The 25,209-nt window shown below is 49.7% G+C and overlaps 1 protein-coding gene across 5 annotated transcripts in view; it reads right to left on the bottom strand.

Annotated features, from left to right (window-relative positions):
• DOT1L (DOT1 like histone lysine methyltransferase) overlaps positions 1-25,209 on the bottom strand; it is a 77,179-nt gene that overhangs the window by 14,988 nt on the left and 36,982 nt on the right. For 4 of the 5 annotated variants that reach the window (XM_068997241.1, XM_068997245.1, XM_068997243.1 and 1 more), the window contains exons 9-24: positions 23,317-23,396; positions 21,707-21,775; positions 18,460-18,566; positions 17,258-17,299; positions 15,823-15,906; positions 14,618-14,852; positions 12,570-12,683; positions 11,187-11,278; positions 8,339-8,440; positions 7,642-7,779; positions 6,584-6,709; positions 5,184-5,665; positions 4,842-4,965; positions 3,954-4,100; positions 2,548-2,674; positions 590-1,194 (exon numbers count right to left, since the gene is read on the bottom strand). In XM_068997241.1, the coding sequence (XP_068853342.1) occupies positions 590-1,194; positions 2,548-2,674; positions 3,954-4,100; positions 4,842-4,965; positions 5,184-5,665; positions 6,584-6,709; positions 7,642-7,779; positions 8,339-8,440; positions 11,187-11,278; positions 12,570-12,683; positions 14,618-14,852; positions 15,823-15,906; positions 17,258-17,299; positions 18,460-18,566; positions 21,707-21,775; positions 23,317-23,396 (2,674 nt within the window). The remainder of the gene's footprint in view (positions 1-589; positions 1,195-2,547; positions 2,675-3,953; positions 4,101-4,841; positions 4,966-5,183; positions 5,666-6,583; positions 6,710-7,641; positions 7,780-8,338; positions 8,441-11,186; positions 11,279-12,569; positions 12,684-14,617; positions 14,853-15,822; positions 15,907-17,257; positions 17,300-18,459; positions 18,567-21,706; positions 21,776-23,316; positions 23,397-25,209) is intronic. The other variant, XM_068997244.1, reaches the window with a different exon arrangement.

The following is a 25,209-nucleotide window of genomic DNA, read 5'->3' as shown; positions in this document are numbered from 1 at the left end:
ACATTAATGCAGGTGTAACTTGCTCTGGGACATCCAACAGCTGCTGGTTTAGCGCTGCTGCTGCTACATCCCACCTCCTGCACGAGAACTGGGGCAAAAGCTTAAACCTAACTTGGAAAACCAGCTAATTTTCATTCCTTGATTTTATGTTTGAAGGCAGAAATGGAGACCTGGGATAAACCTTTTCTTCTCAAACGACACTGCAGGATCACATGCACACAACTCTCTAGCTGGCTTCATTAGCGAGGATGCCATATGCTTCTGGCACTCCTCTGCTATTTAGTCAATCTCAGCTTAAACTATTTTCAAAATATTGAATCTACAGCCTCAAAAATCAACTCCACTGCAGAAACAAGCTCTTTGTCATGAGGGAAGAGATTATTTTTAATTTTTAATGGTCTGAGAGCAAAGAGCTCTTTGAAGACGCTCTGCTTACACACAAACTGTTCACCAACTCCGTGAAAACAAGAGGCAGGAGAATTGCTGCAAAGAGCCTCCACAGCAATTCCAGCTCCAGCCTGGGAGCCTGCAGCTTATCCCTAATTCCAAGAGCTTTCCCAAAGCACAGCTCCCCCCGTGGGGCCCTTACCATGGAGTTGATATTGAGCGGCGACCCCGAGGGCTGCGTAAAGAGCCCGGCCACCGAGGGCAGGGGTTTGCGTTTCGGGGAGACGGCGGCGTTCCCGCTGGGATTCCCAGTGGAGGATCTCTTCCGCCGGCCCCGCTTCTTCCCGTCCTGCGCGTGGGCCTGGCCGCCGTCCGGCCGGGCGCTGGCGGGCACAGGGCTGTGCTTGCTGGAAGGGGATTGTTTTACATGTCCTGTATTAGGAGAGATTGTAAAGATGATTCTCCTCTTGGCCTCGTTCTCAGGATCTGAAAACGCTGCATCAGACTGCAGGTCCCCCTTTGTTCCTTCGGCAAAGATCTTCTGAGCCTCTGCACTCTGCAGTCCCCCTGCCAGGCTCTGGGCCGGGCCACTTAAGCGGGGGCTCGAGTGCTGCTGAGCAGGGGAGTTCTGCCCAGAGTTCCTCATCATTAGCAAAGGATGTTGTGGAGTGGAACTCCGAGACCCTACAGAGTTAAAGAGACTCCCAGAGTCGTCCAGAGCTGCCTGATCAACACTATGGTTAAGATGGGCTGGGCTGTTTGTAAGATTTCCATTGACTGCCACGGAGCCAGAAGAGTAAGAAAAACCTGTTGAGAGGGAAAGTATTGATCATTGCTGGGGCTGAGCGAGAGAGAGGTCACCGAGTACAGGGCTGGGAGGGCCGGGAGGGATTCCAGCTCTGCCTGGAGAACAGCCAGTGGCCCTGGGTTACACGGGAAACACTTGGCTGCTTTTCCACGGGGCAGTGAGAACATGGCTCTGGGTGCTGAGGCGCCAGGTGGGGTTAGGGACTCCCACTGCTGTCTTGCCAGTTCAGGAAAATTCACGTGGTATATGGAGGTATCCCATATAACACGTGCTCCTCCCAGTTTTACATGGAATTCAAGTGTGAGCTTTGTTTGAGCTATTACCCCTTCTGAAATCGGGGCTCCTCTACTCTCAACTCTTCCTTCCATCAAGGAAATGGATGGCCAGACTCAGTTCTTCCCTTCCCCAAAAAAAGGAAGGACTTTACCATCCACACAGCCCACCTCCTCCAAATTAAACAAAAGGCTGGGACTTAGGAAGTGACAGGGAATCTTCAAAGACATCGTGGCAGGAAAATGCCACAAGGGAGGAATCTTGGGAAGGGAATTCAGTGTTTGTCACGGGGTATCATAAATGGCTTTAGGGCTCTAGAATGGCCTGGGCTCTCTAAATGAAAGGGGCAGAAGGGAACATGGTAATGGTTTACAACGAGGTTTTTTTAAATACTTCATTGGTTTTATAGAAAAATGCAGCCAAGCCCTTTGCAAAACAGATGCTGAAACAACCCAAGCCCCTCGGGGCGGTAAACACTGAGAACAAAAGCACTCTCTGGTGAGGGATCAGCTGTAGAACCTACTTTTCCTGGCCCACAACATTCCCAGGGTAGCTAAAGACCATGATTTCCACGGATGAGTGAGTTCAGAAGCAATGTCTGCACCTAAAGGGATCCCCATCCTCTCCCATTTGAGCTTTTCCCACCACAAGGTACTTGTGCATTACAGCTGCTTGTGAGGAACCTCTGTAACCTGCCCCAAAAACTTCATTCTTCTATTTAAAGACCCCACCACCGTGTAAAATAAAACTTTTAGAGCCAGATCACCAGCTCAGGACACAGCTGTGCAACACTCTGCAGGTTTGCCACGCTGTAAATCTGTGGGAATCTCTGGATCCCCATAGAAATTACAGAAGCAACTGTTTATTTACAGGTGAAGGCACATCAACCCAACCCTTTCTGCCAGATGCACCCAAGCTGGAGGCACATTAGAGCATCACCCATGAGTTTCTGGTCTCACCCCCAGTTATCCAGCACTCCAGTGCCTGCAGCATCTGGCAAAAAGTGCTTGGAAACCTCGGCCACGTGCGTTTGGTGCTGCCCCAGCACAGGAGCAGCTGTGCCCAGGGGAGGCTGTTACCTGAGGTAGCCAAAGCCAGAGGCTTGTTTCCAGCAGCATTGCTTATGCCATTATGAGAACTAGCACCAATCTGCTTTTCAAGTGTCGATGAGTCTCTACTCTGGTGAACTGGGCTGGGTGTGCTTCTCTGGGGAGAGAAACAGGCGTGTCAGGACAGGGAACAGCATCAGAAGTGCACAGTTTAAACCAAATTCACATGCATTAGCACATCTGCCTAGGGAAGTGACTCTGCTTCCTGTATGTCCTAGATTCAGCTTGTTTTGAGAAAAACATGGATCAGCAGGTTATGGGCTAAAAATGCTGTGCTGAATTACACTGCAGCAGTATCTCACACAGCAGACACCAGGCAGAGAGGGAGAGGCTCATCATCACAGGATATTCAGGCTCAGGACAGCTCTGCCAGGAGCAGCAATGCCTCAGCCCACTGCTGCAGCAGGGAGGAGACTGATGGTTGTATGATGTTCCCAGAACAACCCCAAAGGGAACGTGAAGTGCATCAGGCTGTGTTCTCTGGGACATTCTCTGAGGGTGCTTTCCTAAACAGGGAGAACACCTGTGAAATGGCAGCCTGAACAAACAGGGAGGTGCCACCCAGGGCTGACACTGCCCTGAGGACACCCAGCCTCTGCTCAGAGTTGGGCAGACTCTGGTTCTGCTAAAGCCAGAAGTCTTCAGCTGGAAAAATGCAATGGATTCAATACTGTGAACCAACTCCAGCTTTCCCAATATGGGGTTGAAAGACAAGCCATGGATGGATTCTAACTCACAGCTCTCAGGAAAAGCAGCAAATGCTTCTCAGTTCTCTGCTGCAGCACTTCTGTGACAAACTGGTGTGAGAAACTGGACCAGGCTTATTTGAACTCCTCCTCCACTAAAGGAGGCAGGGACTTGTCACATCTCAACAAGAGATGGCCCCAGAAGCTCTCTGCTATAGAGAGTCACTCACATGCGAGGTATCAAAGCCCCAGGGGGCTGTTGAAGCCCACCCTGCACACGTGTGAGGAGAACAAACAGCTCTGAGGCGACTGAGACAGAATAATTCTCTCCCAGGTTCCTGCAGAAAGCAGGGCTGAGAACAAACTGACATGCAAATTCTCTGCTCCCACTGCCAGGAACTCTCAGGCTCTTCCACCAAGCCAGACATTCCAGACAAGGCTCTCCTGAGGCATTTACTTCACTCTCCCTCCTGGCTGAACCACCCCCCACCTCTCCCCCCATTCCCACAGAGAAAGGAGAGAAAAAATCTCCAGGATCTAAGAGCCAAGAGGATGCATCCCCCAGCAGCCTCCCCTGAGGAGCAGAGCTCCAGGATCAGCAGCCCCTGGAGGATCCTGGGGCACAGCACCCCATTCCTGCCCACGGGGATTTTAGTTAGGGATGGAAAGTGTTGACAATCCCTTACTCACCACCTTCTCAACACGGCTAGGTAGGACTACGCTGGCCAGAGGGATACTAACAGGGAGTTTATTGGGCTGCACTGTGCTCAGAGGAATACTGATAGGGAGGCTGGTGATAGTTTCTCCATTACTCACAGAGGTTCTCTCTCTCAAAACCTGTAAAATCAAAAAAAGAAAGCAAAGTTCTTCCACGGGATATTGAAAAGGTTTTTAAGGTAATGATAACCTGCTCCTTTCTATGTTGGTGTCATTCCGCCCACTCCTTTTTTTTAAGGAATTACAAGACCAGGAGAAATGACTGCACATCAGACAGGGCAGGCGTGGAGCAGCTTGGTTACTAGCATCAGGCTCCTGGGGCAGCAACATCCCACAGCACAGAAATGTGTAAATTAAAGCCACTGCTGGCCCCGAGCATCAGGGAAAGGAAGCCTTAGGCAAGCTCATTTCCCTGTGTTTTGGTTGGAGCTCTGTGAAAAGCACTCAGACATCAGAATTTGTATCTTGAGGCCCTCTGTAGCAGCCAGATGCATTTCCATAGCAACCTGCTACTGGAGGGCACCTGCTGCTCTGTGAGCCCCAATATGCTCCATGGCTGCACCAATTACATGGACCATATTTTTTTACTCTTTATTTTTCTAACTATGAAAGAGCCTCCTTTCCCAGCTCAAGCAGACACGTGCCAGATCAACCACTGCATTACTGGTGCTCAGAGAGGAGCACATCTTCCTCTCCCTTTGGCCAGCTCTGATTTATTGCATCACACCCACTGCATCTTGTGTCATTTCCCCTGCCAAGCTGGCCACAGAATGCAGCATTCCTGCATCACCCAGTCTGGCCAACCTTCCCTTTGCTGCTCCAGGGGCAGCACCTGAGCAGCAGCAGCAGCAGATCCTTTACCTTCTCTCCTGCACTGGGTAAGGCCGCGGGGGAGGAGGGCCGAGTTTCCTGAGGACTCAGCTTTATGCCATTTGCAATTCCAGGGCTTGGATATGTAAGGCCATTCTCTTTGACATGCTCAGCTCTGGAAGAGAGGTGTACAACTGTGAGGATACAAAAGCCAGTGATGAGGAATTCCTGCGACACACTCAAGGCACCGTCCCACCTCATTAGCCCCATCAGCTCTCACCGTGAATTTTCTTGAAACAAAACTTTTTAAAACACATAAACCTCCACTTCGAAAAATATCTTTCCACAACCCAAATTAACAGGTTAACACCAGCCATCCTTCTCCCCTCTCACCTCTGTATCTCATTAGCTGTTGCTTTCCCATTGACTCCGTGGTCCTGATTCAAGTGTCTCCGCAGGGCGATTTTAGCTGGGGAAAACCTGGTGTAATCAGGGAGGGCCAGGCTGGTCACCTTGTCTGCCTTCTGCCTGCTGCTGTGGTTGGGGGTGCAGGGCACGATGTCCTGGTCCAGGTGGGAGTTGGGGTACTGGGGGGTGTTCTGCTTGGATGAGGGCCGGCTGAAGGCGTGCTGGAGCTCGTAGGGGGTGGCGTGGCCGTTCATGGACAGCTCGGGGCTCATGCCATTGATGTGGGGCATGGGGAACTTGGAGCACTCCAGCTCCAGCTGGAACCTGCCGTGCTCAGCCTCGGGGTCACGGCTCAGGTGGGTTTTGCTGTGCAGCTGCACTGACAGGGGCTCCTCTGAGGGCGTGTAGGACTTGAGCTGCAGCAGCTCCTGCTGCCGCTGACTCTTCTCAAGCTCCACGATGCTGATCTTTAAATGAAGAGGAAAACAAAAGGTAAAGATTACAGTTAACAACTCTATCACATTATGGAGTTTTGCTTCCAAATTCTTCTAAGTAGAAGTGTCCCTACTTCTGGGAGCAATGCAGAATGAGGGACCCAAAGTTTGAGAAAAAAATTCTGCTCTGAGCTTGAGACCTAAAGGCCCAGTGAGGTGAGGGGAATGGCTCAGAGCCTCTGAGAAAGAACATTTCAGATCTTAAAACCAAAAGGAAGATATCTCCAACTTACAGAGAGAGTGTGGAGTAACGGAATACTGCCAGCCACAGAAGGGAACAGGCACTCCAGGCCAAGGCATCCAGCAAAAGGCTGGAACAGCTGTAGAGCCAATCTCACAGGGAAAGAAAAGCTCTTCACACAAAGGAGTTTTAATCTCTTGTCACTATGAGAAATATCACTCTGGGGGAAATTATTCCCACCCTGGATCCCTGGAAGTGCCCAAGGCCAGGTTGGACAGGGCTTGGAGCAACCTGGGATAGTGGAAGGTGTCCCTGCCCATGGCAGGGGTGGAGTAAGATGAGCTTTAAGGTCCCTTCCAATCCAAACCAGACTGGGATTCTATGATTCCTGAATTGAGACATCAAAGCACACATGAAAATCACCAGCTTGTGATTTTTAATTATATGTAAAGATAAACCATGATTCCTCCTTCCACAGCATCATCAAGGAATCAGGTCATGGTATCTACTGCCTTTAAAAGTTATCCACATCCTTAGTTACTAAAATCCTCTAATAGAAAGATCAATCTCTGGGGGAATAAAAAAAGAAGAAACAAAAAAGCAGCACCTGGTTCATCCTTTCCCATCATATTCAGTGTAACACCCATAACTGGCCCACTGCCCAAGAGCTACCCCAAACTGGTGACTCTGATTTGCTCCTTGCTCTCTACCTGCAGTTCCAAACAGTGCTTTTGCTTCTCAGAAATCTGATTCTTCAAGGCCTGCTTCTCTTTCAGCAAGTTCTCCAGTGACAGCGTTGACCAATCCAACTTCAGTTCTTCACACCGAGCCTTCAGCTGGGGGGACACACAGGGACAGGGACAAACAGGTCAAAACACAGCTCTCACCCCTCCACACTGCCTGAGGTTCCTGCTGAAAGCCAGGAACTTTGCACTGAGTGTGCAAGAACCACTTTAGCCCATTGCAAAACCCTCCCAGCCTGGTGCTGGGGAGTGTGGCAGCAGGTGGCCTGGCTCTTCTAAAACAGAGTTATCACCCACCCTCACTGTTCCACATCCAGATATTCCCCTCAGCTACCTCCTGAGAGGGCTCAGCCTGGAGCAAAGGAGGCTCAGGGGGGACCTTGTGGCTCTGCACAAGTCCCTGACAGGAGGGGGCAGCCGAGGGGGTCGGGCTCTGCTCCCAGGGAACAGGGACAGGAGGAGAGGGAACGGCCTCGGGCTGGGCCAGGGGAGGTTTGGGCTGGATATTGGGAAAATTTCCTCACAGAAAGGGTTGTCAAGCACTAGCACAGGCTGCCCAGGGCAGGGGTGGAGTCACCACCCCTGGAAGTGTTCAAACAATGTGTGGATGTGGCACTTGAGGATGTGGTGCTTTAGTGAGCATGGTGGTGGTGCTGGTTGGACTTGATGATGTTAAAGGTCTTTTCCCACATTAACAGTTCCATGGTTCTTTGAGTTACCCAGATGAGCACCACAGGAGTTATGGCCAGAGCAAGCCCTGCACAAACTCCCTGTCCAGCCAGCTCCAGACCCAGTGACACCCAGAGCTCTTTGGGGACACAGCTGAGGCCAGAGCCAACTGCCACCTCAGGATTTGCTACAGGGTAAATAAAAGGTAAAGAAAGGACTCCCTGCAGGCTTCCCCCCATCACCCCTCTGTTCCAAAGGACCCCTGACCAGCTGGATGATGTTTGAGCCCCCAGCTCGTGCCCTGTCCTCACCCAAAGGGCAGCACCCCCTGTTCCCAGCCCAGGGGCTGGACTCACCAGCTGCAAGCTCTGATTCCTGAGTTCACTGTTGTCCTTCTCCAGCTGTTTTGTCTGTTCTTTCAGCTGCTGGTTGTGAGCAGAGATTTCCTTCTGAGCTTGGATCAGGTCATTGTATGTCAGAGCTTTAACTCCCAGCTAAAGGGTGAGAAGAGATCACTCAATAAGGACCTGACACCCTCATTCCAGGTGATGTCCCATTCCCAAGTGACACTGAGGAGATCTGCAGAACTCTGCAGCTTTCAGGACCTCCCCCAGCATTCTCCAAGGCACTTTGTGGCTGCTGGGGGATAACAAGGAAGGACACAAGAACCTTGGAGTTGCTGTTCCACCCATTCAGCTGTAAACCTGGCATTTAGGCTTTGCCAGCCACCAGAACTGTCTGTGGAGAGCCCCTACATTTCCTCCTGTGCTCCTGAGCTTGGTTGGCAACACAGTTTGTTTGAGCAGCAGGGGATGAATCCTTCACCTAACACCACATGGCTGTGGTTTGTCCCCTTCCTCGGGCACGGGGCACACAGCAATTCCAACACCAAGCACAAAACATAACCAGAGAGTGACACAGATTCCACCTTCCTGAGCCTGATCTGCTGCAAAGCAGAGGCTCGAGGCCTGAGACTGCACTGGTCTCATTCAGCTTGACCAAAAATGTTCACGTGCAGCTGACTCAGAACCATCCCCCCCAGCACAGAGGTACCTCATCGAGCTTCTGCTGAAAGAGCCGTTTGATTTCCTCTTTCTGGGCCTGGCAGTGGGTGAATAACTGCTGGGCTGTCCCCAGCAGCTGAGCATTCTTCTCCTGGAAGAGGGAACAGTGAGGAAACACTTTTAGCACCAGCTGCAGCACGGGCCATCTCAAGGAGATGTTTGTGGAGTACTCTGGGGGTGAAGCTGAGTTTAGGGGAAGATGCAGGAGCTCATCCAGCCCTGCCCCAGGCTCCTGAGAGCCTGGATTTGTTGGGGTGTGATACTGGTGGAGTTAAGGCACCTGAAAAGAGCTTTAAAGTAGGTTTTTCCTCCTGTATGGTAAAATACAATCAAGCCTGTCTTAAAAACTCATTTTTATCCTCCTAGTACATTGTGAAGCAGCAGCAATAATCACATCCTACAGAGCAGAAATAGAACTGGAAAAGATTATCTGCATGAAATCTGCTCCCAAGCTGGGAACTGGCTCTAAATCCCCAGAGCCCCAGTTCAGAGTTTCCCTATCCAATACTCATGGAAGAGATGCAGTAAATGAAAATACACTGGGGGAGAAGGCAGGAAGAAAGTCCTAAATAATCCAAGCCAGTTTTCCCACTTCTACCACCATTATTTCAGTGGGTCACCCGAGCCACTCACAGCACATTCCCTGCCCAGAACATCCCAGATCCCTGCTCCCTCAATCCATGGCCATGCACAGCAAAGGGCAGGACAGGACTGGCTGAAGAGCCTCATTTATGCAGACCCAAGTGCAGGATTAGTGCAGCAAGGAGAGGCAGCTTTGGGATTATCCTGCTCTCCACTCGTGCTGCTGAGGCCAAGCAGGGATTGTGCAGCCCCTGAGCCACTGCTCCAGGAAAAGTGGGGTGCAAAAAGCACCTTGATCTTTTCCAACCTTAATAATTCCAGGACTCCATGACTGGTCCTCCAAGCAGGGAAGCAGCAGTGCTGGAAACTCCCCACGTGCAGGAACACACAGTCCCTGCAATGCTGGAGGGGCTGCTCTGGGTGATGCCGAACAATCATTTTTGTTTTCAACACGAGGCATTTCATTCAGCCTTCCCAGGCACTGCAGGGGCTGACAGCTCCATCTAAGGGCACTCTGGGAAGCAGCAGCTGATTTTAAAATCATTATTACAGAGAGATTTTTATTGTACTTGAAAACCTTCCTGTAAGAGGGAATTACTGAGCAGACCAGAGCCAGCCCCTCACCCAGCCAAGTTCTGCCTCTGTGAGGTTTAATTTCCCATGTAGCACTCCATAAAAAAATATTTTCATACTGAATTCCTCATTTTAATGTTTAAAAGTGTGGAGCAGCTGTTGGACACCACCACCAAGTGATGACTTTTCCACGCTCCTGATTCCTTCTCTGTGCAGGGCACAACCCTTGCACACCATCATTTCATTTCTGCAAAGACAAGTTCACTTCATGCTGACTTTCCTGACGAGTGCAGAACAAGCAGAAAAATCTGCTGCTTAAGGAAAAAGATGAAAATTCGAAGTGCTGATTGACTGTGAAAGCAAATGGAAATATCCACAGAAAAAGAGGTTTCCATGAACACCACACCAGCATCAACCACTTGTCAGTAAGAAATGGGGTGGCACAAGTTAATCTCTCTCCTTTGGAGAGTTCCCAATATGGAAAACACGATAAAAAAGCCCAGTGGCTTTGTGTTGATGCTCTTACAAAGGTATAGACCAAAGGAAAGCTTCCACAGGGAATGCCAAAAGCTGGACCTGGACAGAATCCCAGACTGGTTTGGGCTGGAAGGACCTTAAAGCCCATTCAGTGCCACCCCTGCCATGGGCAGGGACACCTCCCACTGTCCCAGGCTGCTCCAAGCCCCAATGTCCAGCCTGGCCTTGGACACTGCCAGGGATCCAGGGGCAGCCCCAGCTGCTCTGGGCACCCTGTAAGAGGGAATTCCCAGGGAACAATTCCTTCCCAATATCCCCATCCAGCCCTGCCCTCTGGCACTGGGAAGCCATTCCCTGTGTCCTGTCCCTCTCCAGCTCTCCTGGAGCCCCTTTAGGCACTGGAAGGTTTTAACTGCAAGTTTAAGTTTATTGCTGAGCATTATGGAGAAAGGCTCCTCTGCAGAAGGAGCAGGAACAGACTCTCATCAGGGCTAATTGATACAGCAATTAAATCATTCATAGCTGAGATAAAGCACGACAAGAAGGTGTTCAGGCAGGAAATCTCCTCCCTCTGCTGGTGGCTCCGTGGCAGAGAAACATCCCACTGCACAGCTCCAGGACTCTCCTTGCCTTTCCATGTATTCCAGTGCATGATTTGGATCCATGGATTTACATTTACACTTTGCCCATCAGTGCAATCCAATGCATTCTGATTATCAGCACCAAGGATGCTGAGCTAAATCCCCTAAATCTGTGATGACAGCTTGGGTTTCTCAATCCCTGTGAACTGTGGTTCAGAGAATCCTGGAAATGGGTTGGGTTGGGAGGAACCCATCCCTGGAAGTGCCCAAGGCCAGGCTGGATGGCACTTGGAGCACCCTGGGACAATGGAAGGGGTCCCTGCCATGGCAGGGGTAGGACTGGATGGGCTGTAGGGTCCCTTCCAACCCAAATAATCCTGGGATTCTGTGATTCTAAGTCAGCATTGTCAGGTGGGGGCACAGAAGGAATGGGGGGGTGCAGCTCTATCATTTTGCAGATTTAAGCACACAAAAACTGAGTTTGCAAAAAAATCCCCTGGCAGTTGTTCAGCCCAAGCAGGAGTGGTGTAAATGCACACAGTTCCCATCTCCAGCACTCTTCCCCACATCCCAGGAACTTCAGCCTGGTCATTTTGTTTAGAAATGTTAAAAAGTGAAACCCACCTTTTCCTGCTCCAGTAACTGTTGCAGGCTTGCTTTGTACTGAGGAGTTTTCATGTATGCCATGAACTGCATGTACTGGATCTTAAATGAGTCTGCAAAATAAATCAGAGGAGGAATTCCAGCAGGGAGTCAATGCAATGCCCCTGTTTGCCCCTATCTGCCCCTGGCCACCTCTCCTTACTTGTCTCTCTCTTGCTTTTGATTTGGACTCATAGTCAGACCAAGCCATTGAAGATGGATTTAAGGACATGCTGAAAATCCATCTCCTGGTCCAAGAGGAACTCTTGGATCCATCAGCTCCAACGGAAGCCAGGACAGCACATCCAAAGAGGCAGAGGAAGGTGCTGGGGGCTCAGAGTGTGTTTGCATGAGCAAAAAGGAGCTGAGTGGTTTGAGTGCTCCGTAAGCAGAAATCATAAAAGAAATGAGCTGAAGGAGCCCAAACCAGCCCTGAGCTCAGAGCACTCACCCAGCACCAACACAGGGCCTGTTCCTCCTCCTCCCTCCGAGATGAGGAGCTCTACACCCACTTTACTCTCCTCTCCAAGGAGCACTTGGCTTCTCATTACCCTTTATCTCCAGCAATGACCCTTCCTCCACCCCAGCCCTTCCATCATTAAAGGCAACCCCAGGACTAAGCCCAAAACAGGCAAATGGTGTGCAAAAACCTGCACAAGGCTTAGCCCAGACAAGGGTCATTGTGTCCCCATCCACCCTGCCTCAAAACACTCCTCAAAATCACTCTTATGCCACAAAATATCCCTCAAAATCATTCTGTCTTTCTCTTTAACAAGAAATCAGCCATAACTGACACAACAGCAAGAGAGCACAAGTTAAGGACATCACAGATGCCCTTGGTCCCCACACAGACAGGACCATTCTGCCCCATTCCCAGAGCACCCTGGACTAGCTCATGCCCAATGCCAAAAGCCAGAAACAGCTGGGAGGGGACAGAGAGCAGAAGATTAAAAAAAAAAAAACCCTCCAGGTTTTCCCTTAAAGCACCTTTTGAAACAGGAAGTGCATTTTCCAACCACACCTTTGTGACCTCAAACTCTCAAACAGCACCTCATTTACTGGCTCTGAGTTCAGCAGAGGGAATGGAGTGGTGTTCCCCAGGATTAAGAGAATGGTTTCATTTCAAATAAAGCCATTTCTGACTATTCCTGCTAAACCCAGCCTGGCTGCCTTTTATGCCAAACGAGAGCTGAACCAACATCAGAGAACAAACGCAGAGCAAAACACCAACTTCAGCAGGAGGAGGGACCTTGTGGTGATGCCAGAGGAAGTGGGGCGGGCAGGGGAAGGTGGGAAGGAGATAATCCCCCTCCTGCCCCATGCAAAACCCCGAAGGGGAGGTTGGCAGGCCAAGGCCAGCCTTACCTAGCAGCTTCTGTAGTGCAGGGGGGGTGGGTGTCACCAGGAGCTGGTTGGATGAATGCCGTTGCACTTTAGGAGGTAGTTGGTAATATGGGCTATGAGGTGACTTGTAGGCATCTGGGGAGAGACAAACACAGCCTGAGAGCAGCACTCAGTGCGTGCGACAAGGACTGGAGCACTACCACTGACAATATGGCATTGGAATGAGATCCAGCAGCTTGGCCCATGGAAACACAGCCCCAGACACACGGACACACTGCCCCAGACACACGGACACACTGCCCCAGACACACGGACACACTGCCCCAGACACACGGACACACTGCTCAGACACACGGACACACTGCCCCAGACACACGGACACACAGCTCCAGACACACGGACACACTGCCCCAGACACACGGACACACTGCTCAGACACACGGACACACTGCCCCAGACACACGGACACACGGCTCCAGACACACGGACACGCTGCCCCCAGACACACGGACACACTGCTCAGACACACGGACACACTGCCCCTCAGACACACGGACACACTGCCTCAGACACACGGACACACCGCTCCAGACACACGGACACACCGCTCCAGACACATGGACACACTGCTCCAGACACACGGACACACTGCCCCAGACACACGGACACACAGCCCCAGACACACAGAAACACGGCCCCAGACACACAGACACACTGCTCAGACACACGGACACACTGCCCCAGACACACGGACACACTGCTCAGACACACGGACACACTGCCCCTCAGACACACGGACACACTGCCCCCAGACACACTGCTCAGACACACGGACACACTGCCCCAGACACACGGACACACTGCTCAGACACACGGACACACTGCTCAGACACACTGCCCCAGACACACGGACACACTGCCTCAGACACACTGCCCCAGACACACGGACACACCACTCCAGATACACGGACACGCTGCCCCCAGACACACGGACACACTGCCCCCAGACACACTGCTCCAGACACACGGACACACTGCCCCCAGACACACTGCTCCAGACACACGGACACACCTGCCCCCAGACACACGGACACACTGCTCAGACACACAGACACACTGCCCCAGACACACGGACACACTGCCCCAGACACACGGACACACTGCCCCCAGACACACGGACACACTGCCCCCCAGACACACGGACACACCTGCCCCCAGACACACGGACACACTGCTCAGACACACGGACACACGGCCCCAGACACACGGACACACTGCCCCAGACACATGGACACACTGCCCCAGGCACACGGACACACTGCCCCAGACACACGGACACACGGCCCCAGACACACGGACACACTGCCCCAGACACACGGACACACGGCCCCAGACACACTGCCCCAGACACACGGACACACGGCCCCAGACACACGGACACACGGCCCCAGGCACAGGGACACACGGCCCCAGACACATGGACACACGGCCCCAGACACATGGACACACTGCCCCAGACACACAGACACACTGCCCCAGACACACGGACACACTGCTCCAGACACACGGACATACTGCCCCCAGACACACGGACACACGGCCCCAGACACACGGACACACGGCCCCAGACACACGGACACACGGCCCCAGGACCCCAGACTGTTTGGAAGGATATCTGTGATCCATGCTAAGAGCAGCAGCTGAGAGAAGGCAGCAGCCACAGCTCAGCCCCAGCTCCTGGCTGAGTACCCACAGACAGATCCCATGGCCGGTACCATCAATACATTAATCACCATCAATCACCATTAATCCCACCCTCATCAATACATTAATGCCATCACCACTAACACATTAATCACCATCAATACATTAATCCCACCCACGCCACCATTAACACATCAATCACCATCAATCCCACCACCATCACCACCACCTCAAGGGCAGCTTTGCTCCGGTGGCAACAGGGGAGTTATGCCACAAAACCAAACTCAACCTGGCAATAAAGCAAAAATGAGCACATCCAGAGCTTCAGAGACTGATCCAGGCTCCTCCAGCACCCCTGCACTCACCCTGAGGAGAGGATGAAGATGTCTGGGAGACAGTCTGAGCATGCAGAAGTTCTAGTGCAGTTTGGTTCTTCTTGGTCTTGCGTTCAGTACTCGCCGTGTTCATTTTCTTGGGGCGCCCTCGTTTCCTCCCTGCCATTTTCCTGCCTTTCTTACTCAGCTTTTTCTTCCGGGCCTTGGAGGGAGATGGCTTTTTAACAGAATTTGCTGCAGCTTTTTCTTCTTCAGCACCAGAATCCTGAGAGATTTTGAAAAACTTTGGTCATTTCTACCTCCACATGAAGCATTCCTTTTCAGCAAACATTAATAATTGTGTTTAGCTTTCTGAAAGGAGACTGATGCAGTGCAGTTCAATAACTTGCCAGGGGAGCGGGCTTGTTTGGGGTAAGAGTTGTTCCCAAGGAGTTGTGCTCATTCTCTTCTGGACTTACCCATTACAGAAAAGAAAATGCTGAAGGAGGGGGAACTTCAGGCAGGATTAAGTGGGATATTGGGAAGGAATTTCTCCCTGGGAGGGTGGGCAGGCCCTGGCACAGGGTGCCCAGAGCAGCTGGGGCTGCCCCTGGATCCCTGGCAGTGCCCAAGGCCAGGCTGGACATTGGGGCTTGGAGCAGCCTGGGACAGTGGGAGGTGTCCCTGCCCATGGCAGGGGTGGCACTGGATGGGCTTTAAGGTCCCTTCCAGCCAAACTGTTCTGTGATTCTGTTAAATCTGTACCTGTTGCCTAACAAAAGCTGATTATTCATCCTTCCCTGACTATATTCAACTGAATTTCACTCAAAAGTCAGAGTACAATCAAGACTTTATATTTTTGGGCATGAACAGGCACTGCATTTCTCACAGCATTACCCAAGAAAGGAAATGAGTCTTTGCAGAAGAGACTCAGCACACTCTGAACTCCCTTCAGTGGGCTGTGACTCAGGGACAGCTCTGCAAACTCCTGCTGGATGCAAGCGAGGGTGGACAACCAACTATTCATCTTGCAACACCTTGGGTTTTTTTTCCCCCAGAATTAGCGGTGTGACTCCCAAGTGCAGCTTTTATTCACTCACTCCATCATATTTTTGGGCACAGCAACAGCAGTTTGTGTGCTCAGAGTAAAACCCAGCAGCCTTCCCACAGAGCCAGGCTCTTCCTGACTCAGAGCACGAGCTCGTGCACAGCCACACAGGAAGCACAGTCAGTGCTCAGAAATGCAGGATGTTCACCTTGTTTTCTTGGACCTTCGTTGGAGTCGTTGTGTTACTCTTGTTTTCTCTTTGTTGACGACGTCTAGCTGCCTCTTGTTCCTCCTGGGGAAAGGGGGTGGGAGATTTCATCATTTGCTCGTGCATTTGGCAGTTTTTAATACAGATCACTTTGTTTCCCAGCTTAGTTTTCCACAAGAGAAAGGAAAAACCTTGCCCTGCCTCAAGGCCTCACTCAGGTGAGAGCAAGTCCTTTTCCACTGCATTCCCCACCTCCAGAGGAGATTAAATTCCAACCTCTTCCAATATTCTCCCCTCCCAACCCCACACTGCTGTATCAGGTTTCATTTTTATTATTATTATTAATATTATTATTATTATTATTATTATACATTTCAATAGCTTCCCCACAAGCCCAGCATTTCATGGTGCCACTTTAAAAATCTTCCATGTTGGAAATGGCAAAGCCATAAATCATCATCTAGTTCAACTTTAGCCAAGTTTATCAAGGTGATTAATAAAAACTAAAAGCAGCAACTTTTCAGGTTGATTTTCTCCCAGGCTGACAGAAAATTTCCTTGTTCAGAGAAAATCTTGTTTTCTCTTAGCAAAAAAAACAAAACTCTTTCAGACAGGAAATTTCCAGGACTCAGCCAAAGCCTTTCCTGCACCTTCCAGGTGAGGTTTAACCTGCATAAGAATTCTGGCAATTCCAACACTCCTTTGATTTAAGCACCAAACCAGTGGCAGGTTTCACTGTGAAAAGCAGGGAAGGTCAGAAGTACCCTGAGCTTTTTTTTTTTTTTTTTTGCTCTAAGAAGTCTTTTTTGTCCCAAATGTGAGTGGAGCAATCTGAAATAATTCCATTTCAGAGCCCCCATGAGTCTCTTCCTACAGAGCCACTCAGCCTGAGGATGAACATTTACCTGAAGTTTTAAATTAAGTGGCCTCACTTAATTCTCTTACTGGGAGTCCATTGATTATTTCAGGTTAACACAGCCCTGCACAGTCCCAAAAATCCTCTGGCATTTTAATTCCACGTGTAACAGCCCAGACTGCAGCAAATGACAACTCACTCTGTGCCTCCAATGGCACATCCCAAAAGGAACATTTCAGAGCATTGCTCAGCTTCATTTCAGGAGCTGAGCACTGGGACAGATTCAAACCATCATTCCCTTCTTTAATTCCAGTTCTTTAATGAAGAAATAGCTCATTATAGACCTCCAGTGCAAGGTAAAAGCACCTTGGGGCTGCCCCATTAATTCTCTATTAGAAATCCCTTGGACATGATTGAATTAGTGCTTGATGGCATCTGAGGCTTCCCTTCAATTAGCTCCGTGTTCTTTGCCTACCAAGAAAATCTGATTTCCTATCAATTCTGTCCACCTGTGAATAAATTCCTCACAGTGGCTGCTCCCTTACTTGGAGTTTACTACAGAAAATGACTGGAACTTACCCTGAGTTTTGGATTTTTGAGACTAGAAAAATAGTTTTCAAGCTGAAAATAGAAAGAGAAGAGAGTCATCCTCAAATCCATGACAGATGAACACAGAAGAATAAAATATTAGCTTAAAACAAGTGCAGAACTGCAGAAATTCTGACTGCTTTGCTTCTGACAAGCTGCATCAAGAAGCCATTTACATTCATTCTTTTCAGCCACCCAGCCTGTTGTGTAACAGGGCATAATCCAACCTCTACGAGGTTTTATCATCCCCACCACTGCCTGGCCTTGTTTTAAAGCTTTGTGTCACATATCTCCCCTCAGCAGAGGCTGATTTTCAATGAATTTATTTTCACTGGAGCTGCTGCACCCTTGTACTCCACCATTTATCTGCACTCTGGTATATTCCTGAACAAAAGCATTGTTAGACTACAGCAGAGCAAGGAAAGCAGCCTTACTGTCACACTGCAAAAAACTTGGGCTGCAATAAATGGTTTGTCCACAAAACGTTTCATTTCCACAGGGTTTGTTGGGTTTTATGGAGGAATTGTTTTTTTGGTTTTTTTTTTGAGGGGGGGGGGGTTGGGGTTTTTTTGGTGGGGTGTTGTTTGGGTTTTTTATGTTGTTGGTTGGGAGTTTTTGTTTTTTTTGGTTGGTTGGTTGGTTGGTTGGTTTTTGTTTTGTTTAATTTCAAAACACCAGTGAATGCATCACCATTGTTGTGGAGCTTGGGCTGCTTCTACAGCAGCTGAGAATGTCACTAAAATTGAGATGTACTGGTTGAATATGACTGAATGAAATGGTCTGTGCACCACAGAGGAATCAAAGCCCCACTGAGTCTCTCCTCAGTGAAGAATTTACAGCAGGAGACCCCAATTCTGAGGAGCTGCAGAAGGAATTTCATCAGTGAATCTCTGCACCTTCAGTAAGTCAGCACTGCCCTTAACGCCAGGGGGTGTGGAACCCTGGAGCAGCCAGAGTTGGTTTGCACACTCAGGTGTGTAAATACACAAAGGGACACGAACACAAGTCCCAGGCAGAAGGATGTGGAGCTGGAAAATGCTGCCCTGGAGCAGCCAGAGTCAGTTTGCACACTCAGGTCTGTCAATACACAAAGGGACATGAAGACAAGTGCAAAGCAGAAGGATGTGGAGCTGGAAAACGCTGCCCTGGAGCAGGGCAGAGGCTCCTGGCCCCATGGCACCCCTGGTACTCACTATGGTTCTGTCAATCGTGTGCAGGTAGTAGGAGACTGGTTTCCCCGTCCAGGACACGGAGCCCTTCAGTGGTGACAGCTCCACAACCCTCATGATAGTGCCAATATCTGTGGGAGGAGAGCCAGGTGAGGGAAAAGCTCAGCTGAGACCAGCCAGGCACCAACACTGGGAAATCTGGTTTGCAGATCCTCCAGGAAAACACTGCTGGGAGTTGAGAGGGAATTTTTTACTCTCTTGCTACGTGCACCCCACAGGAAACAAACATGTGGGACATGTACCTTTCAGCCAGCCAGCCCAGAGTGAATTCCTCAGCTTTGGCCAAGAGAACAACAAGGAACAACACATTTTTCCAAGGAACAACACATGTGTGACAGGACTGAATTAAAGAGTCCCAGAACGTCACCAGCCCAGCCCCTGTCAACTGTAGCTGCCCCATATTTGGACCAGGGACAAACATGTTCTGGGTTTGCTTTCTTGTCTAATTTTGTTTTGTTCTCCAAAATTAATGGCAATGGGATGTGCCTTAAACATCCCCACAACCACTGAGTGAGTGGTAGGGCTGCTGGAGAAATTATGGCACGTTTCTAATTAAACACAAATGACCCAGAAGAGGCCAAAAGCAAGGTTTGGGATTCAGGGACCTCAACCACTATTTTAACCACATTTTAATACTTGTTTTCATTTGTCCCAACTCTTTCCACATTTCCACTTCTTCTTACAGATGGAAGCACTAAGGACAAAAGTGGTGTTGAGGGAATTGGTGCCTCCTTCTTAAAGCTTGATCTTTTCCATTGTTTTGTATAAATGATTTAAATGCTCATACTCGAGATCAGAGTATTTGATAGGCAGGTGAGACGTGACTCAAGTCATGCTCAGGCACCAAAAAAAGCCTTGATGAATAAAAGTCTTATGAAAAACCTTGTGGGGCAGCACAAAGGCAGCAGAGGAGTGACATCCCCTGTACCATGTGCAGGATACTGGCCATGGCTGGGGATGGCATTTCCCTGGAAGTGTCACTTGGAACAGGCCACTGGAACAAGGCCCAGGCCCAGCACATCCCACACAAACTCGTTTGATACTGGTATTTTCCAAACATAATATGGTTCAGAAAGGGATTAAGCCTTAAAATTTATTCCCACACTTCTCCCTGTTTGTAGCATGCAAAGGTAATTTTTTTTCAGGGCCTTTTATCTGAATTCCTGGAAGTTTCCTACTGGAGGAAGCTGTTGTCTCTCCTTTTGCTAAGCCTCTCACCCATCCAAACCCCAATTAATCATGTCAATGTAATTTTAACATCAGCATTTCCATTCAGCTTTAAATAACAGCTGAGATCTGAAACTTCAGCATTCTAGAAAACATTCCCAATGAATCCATGCTGGGGTGGGAGCTGGAATGGGATAAAGATCTGGCTCAACTGGACCTCGTAGCCAGGGCTGTTCTGAGGGGAAAGGAGCAGCACATGTTGGCCTCAGTCTCCCAAATGCAGCAGAGAGAGAAGGAAATGGGAAGAATCCAGGAAAGAAAAGGCTTGAGAGGCCAAACCCCTGTATTTTTGTGGGCAGGTCTCATTGAAACTTCTCCAAGTGCATTCTTGGATTTCCTCAAGCTCTGGTGGGCTCTGCAAGAGGGCCCAAGCTTCACTCACACTCTCTTTGCCTCATTAGCAAACTGACAGCCTGATCCCAGCTTTCCTGAGGTTTGAGGTGTTCCAGAAGCACCATTCCACCTTGTTTTCCCTTTTATTTTCAGGTCCCTGTCTCCAAGGAATTGGCAGTCCAGCACCCAAGGGTCAAGAAGGTTCCAAACCACCAGAGGCCCATGAAGAGAATTTCAAACAAGGAAGAAAAGTGCAGGTTCGGCTGCCTGATGTGTGGGACACCCACAAGAATTCCAGCTTGGTAAAAATAACTTCCAATGGCACAATTTACTTCATGACAGTCCAAAAATTACTGTTCTGCAAAAGCAGTTTAAGCTGAAATTAGCACAGCTCGAGATTTGGAACTCAGTGAGTTGCTCCCCATGTTTGCACAGGGAGGGAATGAGACGGGGTTGATTTAGGGAAAGTTTAGCACTGGACACAGAAAATACAAGTAAAGTCCAGCTTGGACTGTTCTTTTGCTTGAGAAATTTCATGGAATTACCTGAGCTGGGACCTACAAAGATCATCAGTCCTGGCCCTGAACAGACATCCCAGTTTCAACAATGGAAGTCTGAGAAAGGTCAAAAGCATAACCAACAACATGGAGCATCCCAAAAGCTCCTTAAACTGCAGATCATGTCCTTGCACAGGACAACACTGGCAAACATCAAGTCCGGCATGTTCAGAGGAGGAGAAAAACACAACTCTGTGTTGGCAATAAACCAGGCCCAGGGCTTGGGTGTGTCTCAGAGAGGTTTGTTTGCTCAATGCACAGCACAGGAGATGTTCAAAGTTGAACTTTCACAGAATCCTGGAATGGTTTGGGTTGGGAGAGACCTTAAAGCTCATCCCATTCCACCCCTGCCATGGGCAGGGACACCTCCCACTGTCCCAGGTTGCTCCAAGCCCCAATGTCCAGCCTGGCCTTGGACACTGCCAGGGATCCAGGGGCAGCCCCAGCTGCTCTGGGCACCCTGTGCCAGGGCCTGCCCACCCTCCCAGGGAACAATTCCTTCCCAATCTCCCATCCAGCCCTGCCCTCTGGCACTGGGAAGCCATTCCCTGGGTCCTGTCCCTCCATGCCTTGTCCCCAGTCCCTCTGCAGCTCTGCTGGAGCCCCTTTAGGCCCTGCAAGGGGCTCTAAGTTGTCCCCAGAGCCTTTTCTTCTCCAGGTGAGCACCCCCAGATCTCCCAGCCTGGCTCCATAACCTGGAAGCCTCAGGAATCCTGACTGGTGGGGTTTATCTGCCTGGATTTAGGGTGTAAGGAACTCCCCTGTGAGTCACTGCAGCTCTTTGTGGCTGAAGAAATGAATCACACCCTTGAACTCCTGATTTCTCTTCAGCTCCAAAGTTGCCCAGGCAGGGACACATTGATGGGAAAAACATCAAAACACAGCAGCACAAACCCCATAAAAAGTGTCTGTTTGCTCCTCTCTTGGGTGGGGTTTTTTAGATTGATTTTAAGTACCTGTCACTTGGTGTGCCCCCATAATCCAACAGCATTTTCTACTTATTTAAACAACTCTAGAAAGAAACAACACCCCCCCAGACACGTTCAGATAATGAATATCCACAACTGTAATAACAATAAAAAGGGCAATCATACCACTCAAGTTTCGACTGTTAATTCTAAAATTTAGAGGTGCAAAAGGTTTTGAGGACACAATTCTCCCACCTGGAAAAAGGAGAAAAGAAAAAGAAAACAGCAGTCAGCTCCATTATTTGTTCTAGAAATAACTACTTAATAAATATAACCCAGTACAGAGCCCTAAAGAGCAGCCCTATAAACCTGCCCCTTGTATAGCACTAAAAAAAGAAAGAAATCCCTTAATCCTCATTTTGGCAGCCCCAAGAAAGCCAATCTGATTCCTGCCAGGTGACACCTCAAGGATCACTTTAAAATGAAAGATTTGAAACATTTGGGAAAAAAAATTACATTAATTCTCAGTGGCAATCTAAAGAAATTTCAATTATCTCCTTCCTCCTTGGGATCTTTTATACACAAGCCCCCAAAGCTGTTTTATTTAGAGGCCACTAATCTGCATTTCATGGGTATTTGGGGTCATTCAGCTCAAGGCAGAGCCTGAGCACACTCTGGGAAGAGAAATTAGGTTTTGTCATTGTAAAAGGGTTCTTGAACCAGCCCCACCTTCCCACTGCTCTCAAGCCACCATTAAACAAGTTTGGAAAACTAAAAAGTAAACCAGTTAAATTAAAGAAAACAGCTTAAGTTTGGGGGTTTGATGGTTTGCAGCAGAGCCCAAAAGTCACATTATTTATTTCAGCACAAGCTGTGCCATGGGAAGCCACAGCTGCTTTGTTCACACCACACATTTTTCTTGTCAGAAATTGTTATTTCTGTCATTTCTGCCACAATCAAGTGAAATTGTTACTTATCCCAGTGGTTAAGAGCAAAGAGAAGACACCCAGGGCAATGGAAAGGCCGTGGTGGGGTTAGTGGGTGTCCCAGTGTGCAGTGAGGCTTCCCAGGGAGCATCCAGTGACAGTGTCCCTGTTTGCATGGAATTGTGGAACCATTAAGGTTGGAAAAGACCTTCAAGATCTTTAAGTCCAGCACCACCACTATGGTAACCACTAAACCCTGTCCCCAAGTGCCAAATCCCCAGGTTTTTGAGCACTTGCAGGGATGGAGACTCCGGCATTTCAATACTCAGGAGTTAACACCCAGCACTGAATGGGACAACTCTGAACAGAAGAACCCAGGAAGTGAGTTCTGTATGGAATTACAGCCTGGCCTTCCAAAGCTGTGCCCCTGCAGCCAAGAATCATGGAATGGGCTGGGTTGGAGGGACCCTGAAGCTCATTCCTGCCATGGGCAGGGACACCTTCCAGTATCCGAGGGTGCTCCAAGCCCATCCAGCCTAGCCTTGGACACTGCCAGGGAAGCATGAAGTTTGGCCTTGGCTGTTGAGTGTTTTTTGGGCTCCCAAAAGAGGGAAGGATGGCCCAGGAGCTCCTCCCACCCCAACCCTGCTCCAGAGCCATCCCAGCAGAAGGGATGCTCCAAGGAGCCAGGCAGGTCTGGGCAGCCATGAAGGTGGGAAGTGGAAATCCCACTGTGGTGCAGACACTTGGCCCCAAGGCACAGAACAAATCTCCCAGCCCGGCTGTGCCAGCTGGAACTGAGCCCCCCTCCCACCCCAGCTCCCAGAGGAATCAGGAAACCAAGGGAAAAACATTTCCAGCCGGATTTACCTTCCTTCATGTTCGCAAAGCGCTCCTTCAGCTGGTGATCCACCTCAGGCCCAAAGGCAAAGTTATTCACAAAAATAACACTGCAAAACAATGACCCAGTTAAAGATTGGGGAGCCAGGAACACCCCCCAGGGACCCCCCAGCCACGTCACATCCATTTGGAGCCTTCCCAGCTATGGACAAACCTGCTGGTCCCCAACTCTACGGCTCCTGCCACCCAACACATGGAGAGCAACGCTCAGCACAACAAACTTTATCCTGTTCCTTCTTGGTGGGGCACTTAAAAGATTACAGCAAAATATCAAAATATATTTCAGAATCCCACAATGGTTTGGGTTCGAAGGGACCTCAAAGCCCACCCAGCCCCACCTCTGCCATGGGCAGGGACACCTCCCACTGTCCCAGGCTGCTCCAAGCCCCAATGTCCAGCCTGGCCTTGGGCACTGCCAGGGATCCAGTGGCAGCCCCAGCTGCTCTGGGCACCCTGTTTGTCTTCCAGCTCTAAATTCCCTGTAATGCCAGAAGACAGTGACATCTCAGCACATTTTCCCTGTCCTAAACCCAGCACTTCAGCCCTACCCACAAAAAGAGGAATTGTATCTTTCTTTCTGGGTTAGGAAATTCAATCGAGGGAGGGGGTTGCTCCTGGGGAAAAAAAAAATCATATGGAAACAAAGAAATCTGCACAGAGGTAGAATCAGAGATAGAATCCCATAAATGATAAAAGGGTTTGGGAAATAACCAAAACATTAAAAAAGAATTTAATCACAGATTTAAAAAGAAACACCCCTTTAGTTTTAAGGTCTAATCAGCCTGGTCTAATTGTCCCTGGTGCCCATTTACTACCAGGCTGCAACAAGAATCCTCAACAGCTCTTGGAAGTGGTTGAGCTCCCCACTGAATGAACTTGTCAGGGGAGGTTTGAGATGGATCTCAGGGAAAGGTTCTTCCCCCCGAGGCTGCTGGGCACTGCCCAGGCTCCCCAGGGAATGGTCCCGGCCCCGAGGCTGCCAGAGCTGCAGGAGCGTTTGGACAGCGCTCTCAGGGATGCCCAGGGTGGGGTTGTTGGGGTGTCTGTGCAGGGCCAGGGGCTGCACTGATGATCCCTGAGGGTTCCTTCCAGCTCAGGATATTCCAGGATTCTGTGAGGTGTAAAAGCCATCCTGGCCTATTGTTCCCACATGAAGAACAGATTTCTTTGCTGGAAAACTCCCTTGCCAGTGCCTCCACACATGAAACGTGTTCAACAAGGACATGGAGTTTAAGGGCAGAAGCCAAAGCTATTAAAAACCACGAACGAAAAAAAAATGTTTATACACCAAGAGAAAAAAAAATTTATCTTGCTATGCCTTGCTCTTGGAAATTCAGGAAACCCTGCCTGGCAAGTAAAGCTAGCAGGGGTTTCTTCCTCCCCCTTCCCATGTGCCAATAAAAAAAAAGGGCCTTGCAAAAGAGCCAAACATATTAATGGAACTAGAAAACATCCAGGAGATCCAGGAGAGGAAGGGGAAAAGCCAGAGCGTGCAGATGTGTGTTTTTATAGTGTTCACTCTGGCACAGAATTCTGTGTGCACATGCAGGGCACAGGAACCCCAAATCCCCCCCTTGGGCTCAGCCCTCATTCCAGGAGGTTTTGCCAAGCCACAGGCACAGGGATCCCCTGGAATACACTGGGAACTATGTCCTGGTGCCAGCCTCATCCCTGGCAGTGTCCAAGGCCAGGCTGGACAGGGAGCAACCCTGGAGCAAAAGTGGAAGGTGTCCCTGCCCATGGCAGGGGTGGCACTGGATGAGATTTAAGGTCCCTCCCAACCATAACCATTCCAGAATTCCCTGATCCTGCACCAGAGCGAGGTGAAGCAGCACTGAGACACAAATGAGTGCCATGCCACAC

This window comes from Aphelocoma coerulescens, chromosome 28 (genome assembly GCF_041296385.1).
Source record: "Aphelocoma coerulescens isolate FSJ_1873_10779 chromosome 28, UR_Acoe_1.0, whole genome shotgun sequence".
NCBI lineage: Eukaryota > Metazoa > Chordata > Aves > Passeriformes > Corvidae > Aphelocoma > Aphelocoma coerulescens.
This window is presented reverse-complemented; position numbering and strand designations above follow the sequence as displayed.